Source organism: Microtus ochrogaster, unplaced genomic scaffold (assembly GCF_000317375.1).
Source record: "Microtus ochrogaster isolate Prairie Vole_2 unplaced genomic scaffold, MicOch1.0 UNK140, whole genome shotgun sequence".
In the NCBI taxonomy this organism is placed as follows: Eukaryota; Metazoa; Chordata; class Mammalia; order Rodentia; family Cricetidae; genus Microtus; species Microtus ochrogaster.
In genome coordinates, this window is record NW_004949238.1 from 103776 (window position 1) to 108516 (window position 4741).

General features: G+C 49.9%; 1 protein-coding gene across 1 annotated transcript in view; it reads left to right on the top strand.

Moving 5' to 3' along the window:
* Atp10a (ATPase phospholipid transporting 10A (putative)) overlaps positions 1-2387 on the top strand; it is a 94927-nt gene extending 92540 nt beyond the window's left edge. The window contains exons 20-23 of the mRNA XM_005371929.3: positions 181-261; positions 350-454; positions 876-1063; positions 1210-2387. Of these exons, the coding sequence (XP_005371986.3) occupies positions 181-261; positions 350-454; positions 876-1063; positions 1210-1825 (990 nt within the window). The 3' untranslated portion in view covers positions 1826-2387. The remainder of the gene's footprint in view (positions 1-180; positions 262-349; positions 455-875; positions 1064-1209) is intronic.
* The last annotated feature ends 2354 nt before the right edge of the window (positions 2388-4741 follow it).

Consider the following 4741-nt stretch of genomic DNA (forward strand, 5'->3'; position numbering starts at 1 on the left):
TCCAGAAATCCACCTATCTTCTCTCGCTTAGCTATTGGCCATTCAGCTCTTTAGTAAAGCAATCAGAAAGTGCCTTGGCAAAGACACCTCTTCATAGTGTGCAAAAAGATTATCCCACAACAAGAATGCCCTGGAGGGGACAAGCCTTTCTCTGTAATCCTCCTTGTTTCTGTGTCCCAGGAGTACCGGCCACAAGCATTCTGGTTAAACATGGTGGATGCCGCCTTCCAGAGCCTGGTGTGTTTCTTCATTCCATACCTGGTAAGCAGGAACCCGGCACAGGTTTTGCCCTCAGCTGCCTCTGGGCACCTACAGACACCCAGCAGTTGCCATTCTGTTTGTCTTTCAGACGTACTATGACTCGGATGTGGATGTGTTTACCTGGGGGACCCCTGTCACAACAATAGCACTGTTCACCTTCCTTCTGCACCTGGGTATTGAAACCAAAACCTGGGTGAGAACCATGGGCGAGGTCACGCTCCCAAAGGGACCCGGATTGTGGGCAACACACTTTCCAGCGGGCCGTTTCTACATACAGGAAGCTGCAAAGCTACCCTAGCTGTGTGATAAGAAGGCAGATGACACCTACCCAACGCCACTTTCCCGGGGACAACCCACCCTCCTGAGCAGATCTTCATCTACCCATCTTCTTGTTGCCTTCACCACCTTGCCCCTGCCTTGCTGTGTCCTCTTGTTCTCACAGTCCTGTCCCAGGCTGCTCTTCGAAGACCAACCAGTCCCTGATAGATAACAAGGGTCTTCACAAAGACCTGGAAGGCGGGCATACCCCTAACCATTCCCGATCAGCTCACGCTTCTGTCATGGTCGCCACTCTCGAAGTGAAGTAAAAGCCCTTTCCCTCTGGTTCCTTTCAGACCTGGCTCAACTGGTTAGCCTGTGGCTTCAGTATCTTCCTGTTTTTTTCCGTGGCTCTGATTTACAACACCTCCTGTGCTATCTGCTACCCTCCGTCTAACCCTTACTGGACCATGCAGACATTACTGGGTGACCCTCTGTTTTACTTGACTTCTCTCATCACGCCCGTGGCTGCACTGCTGCCCAGGTGAGTATCCGCTGGTGTCCCCAGCTGACAGCGGGTACAGAGCACACCCTTGGCCCTGGCTGTCTTTGGGCCTGGGTGAGCCTCTTGAAGCTCAGCTACGGACCAGTTTTAAATCTGATAGATTCTTCCTCCTGTGTTCTTTCTAGATTGTTTTTCAAAGCGCTCCAGGGGAGCCTTTTCCCCACCCATCTCCAGCTGGCACGCCAGTCATCCAATAGCTCTTCTAACAAATTCAGTGCTCCCAAAGAGACTTCTACTCAGGGACAGCCGCCTGGAGACTCAGAAACGGAGATTTCGGAAAGGAAGACCCTGGGACCTTTCGAGTCCCTGCCCAAGGATTGTGCCTCTCAAGCTTCCCAGTTTGCACAGCAGCTGGGCTGCTCCCCAGAGGCCAGTGGGGAGCCCAGCTCAGTGGATGCGAACATGCCATTAAGAGAGAGCACCTTGTTAGGACTTGGCATGCAGGCTTCCAGGCCATCCGTGCCTGGGGAGGCTGTTTCAGAAGAGCGTCCTTGGGGCTCCAGGAGGAAGGCCACCAGTGCCAGCCAGATGGCCCCCTTGTCACCACTCTTGACCCTGCCCAGCTTTGGCTCGCTCAACTGGATTTCCTCCCTCTCGCTGTCCAGTGGGCTGGGAAGCGTCTTGCAATTGTTCACAAGTAGTTTACAGATGAGCAAGCAGGATGGTGAATTCCTGTCGAGTCCCCCGCAGCCAGCTCAGGACCTGCATGGCTTACGGGGAAAAGTCACGGGCTCCTTGTAGCACCCCCTCCAAATGGTCACAACTGATTGTGGTGACAAAGAAATCCTTGAAATGGCCTTTTTTATTATGCAACAGATGTTAATGTTATTTATGTTTATTTGCACAGAAGAGTTATAGGAAGATGTATTTTTAAAATGTTTCCAAGACAAATATAGGAAACCAGAGGTACCAAAAGAGAAAGTTTATTTTTTTGAAGTTCTAAGTAGAGTTATACTGAAGAAAAATAAGAACATATGTCTCTACCTGTCTATCCGCACATAAAGGTGAAAGAAGAGTGGCCCTTGAAATGTGTCTAGATTCATTTCTTCATCGCATTTTGTAAGAAAAAGCCATGTGCTTTGTGTCTTCGGCACACATGGCCCTTGCTCTCTGTGAGCAGAAATACATGTGCAACTGGGACAGCAATCCCTGGGGTGGCTGTGGCGGGTGTGGACCCCAGGACCAGGAAGGAGGAAGGAAGACAGAGGGGAGGGAGGATGTGTGACCTTTGAGACAGATTCCTCTATTGATTTCCAGTGTTACCAACAGCGAAAGGAACGGGAAAGCTCAAGAAACATTCATGTGACATTCCTGCCAACACTAGGTGCTGCGCAGGCATTTCATCAAGTTCACGTCATAGAGAGGTACGACGGCTCCAGTGTCGTTTGTATTTCTTGCTAAAAATCACCACAAGCAATGAAACAACCTCCACTTTGCAAAGAGTGTGTCTGTGGTTGTCACTTTTGCGTGACGATGCTGTGTGTGGCTTATGTGAGTGTGCTCCGAACACCTATGTGGTCACTTCTTTATGTAAGTCCTTTTTTGCAAGACACTGAAGAAAGTGGTATGGGCTGCACAGTGACCTGTTACCCTTGGCTCCTTGCACCAGGCCATGGGCAACAACCAGACTCCACTAACCAAAACCTTAGATATTCTTGGTAATTCCCTGCAGGCTTTTGTCTGATGAGCTATCATGTCTCCTCATCAAAGAGAAAGGGGGACGGGAAATGATGAAAACTCTTATTGGTAAGCCCTGCTGTTTCAAGTCCTCCTCAATGTAGTGGCCATCTTGTCGCACACTTGGCATGGGATGTAAGTGGCGTGTGTCTCGGGCTCCTCCAGTGAGTATCTGTCACCTCTCACTGCATTGCAGAGGAGCACAGGATAAAGATTTGGGGGAGAACTGGCCACGGAATACAGTTCCTGTCAAGTATCAGAATGTGTCTTATTCCTCGGCGTGGAAGCCAGGGTTAGTCATTAACTTGAGCGACAATCCATGCTGTCCCTTAGGTGAGACTCACAGACCTTGGCTATGAAACATAACGTTGTGTTTACTTTTATTCATCAAAACTCTGTAGAAGCTCTCATGATTATTACCAAGTTAGCCAGTACATCTTAGGGAGGGGTCAGCATCTTGAGAATCCACAGGTAAAAATGCCCAGTAGAACGGGATGTTTCCAAGAGATTAACGCACTATATTACAGGCAGTGGAGAGCTCCCCATATCCACCCACACCATGCTAGATGCCAGAGGAAGAGAGCCGCAGCAAACATGTAAAGGCACAGCAGAAGCAAAAGACATTCCGGGGTCTGCAGTCCCAGCCTTGCCTAAGGAGATTGCCCATCAGAGGATTCCCTTCTGCTGGGTCGACACCTGGAACTTCAACCACAAGTCACTGCTCCTCTGGCATGACCCACGGCAGCGGGTGCTTTGGTGGGATATGTTCAGGGTACAACGGCTCTAGTTTGGATACATTAACACTGTAATCCAAAGGATGAATTAACACTGTGATCCAAAGGGGCTTTCAAGACATTGTTTTCAAGACTACATTGTTTTCTTGCCCTCCAAGCAGCCCCCATTGTGATGATGCATCAAGAGGGCTCTCGCCAGACACAGGTCCCTTAACACCAGACTTCAGCACCCAAACCTGCAAGGGACACAGTTCTGTTCTTTATAGATGAGCCAGACTCAGGCATTCTGTTCTTGAAACATAAAACAAACCAAGGCGTAGGGTTTGTCCCCTTGTGTCTTCCCTTAGTTTGGGGTTCGGTCTAGTAAGGCCACTTTCCGTCAGCTAAGACTGAAGTCACGCATCCAAAGGAGAGACTCGCGTTCACATTCTAAGCAGACCTAGTATCAATAACCTCCCATATAAAAGGTTGCCCGGCAGTTCCCAAACCAGTTCCCTATAAACTGCGTGAGAGCTACCCTTTTTACAGTGCTCTGACCCTAAACACAGCCGGACTTGCCCTGATTGGGATGCTCAGAGGATGAAAAAGTCACACGCATGCGCACACACAGAGACAGAGAGAGAGAGAGACAAGAGATAGACGCTGAGGTCAAGTGGGCTAGGCTCTCTGACGGAGAAATGTCACCACCCAGAAGTGCAGTTTGTTCATTATATAGAGCCGAACAGAGAGGCGGTGTCACTGCGTACAGAGAAACAAGGAGACGGTGCGTGGTGTACAGCTGGACGAAGGAGCCAGGTTTAGGTAATCTTAGGGACCGTCTCTGTCGGGAGTGGTCTGCATGCTGTAAACATCCAGGGAGCCGGAAGCTGCGGTGGACATTTGTGTCATACACTTTCAATATGCAAAACAGCAAGGGCTGAGGCCAGGGTCCTTGACATTTCTGTGTTCATGTCAACGATGCACATTCGCTGGGGACTTTGTTCACATGGGGCTTCCCCTGCCCCCCACACTAGGGCTCCTTGATGGAGCTGGGAAGGATTGCTGGGTGTTATGAGATGGGCGTGGCTGAAGTGAGTAGTGGGAGGTAACTTTAACACTGGCAGAGCAGGATCAAATGCAACAACTGTCCTGTGTTCCTGTGGTATCCCCCATACCTGGTGCTGCCTTCTTTTCTGCTCTTGCGAGCCACACATCTGAAGAGCATTAGTGGTAAGATGTGTTGCTGCTGGCAAAAGACCACGAGAAC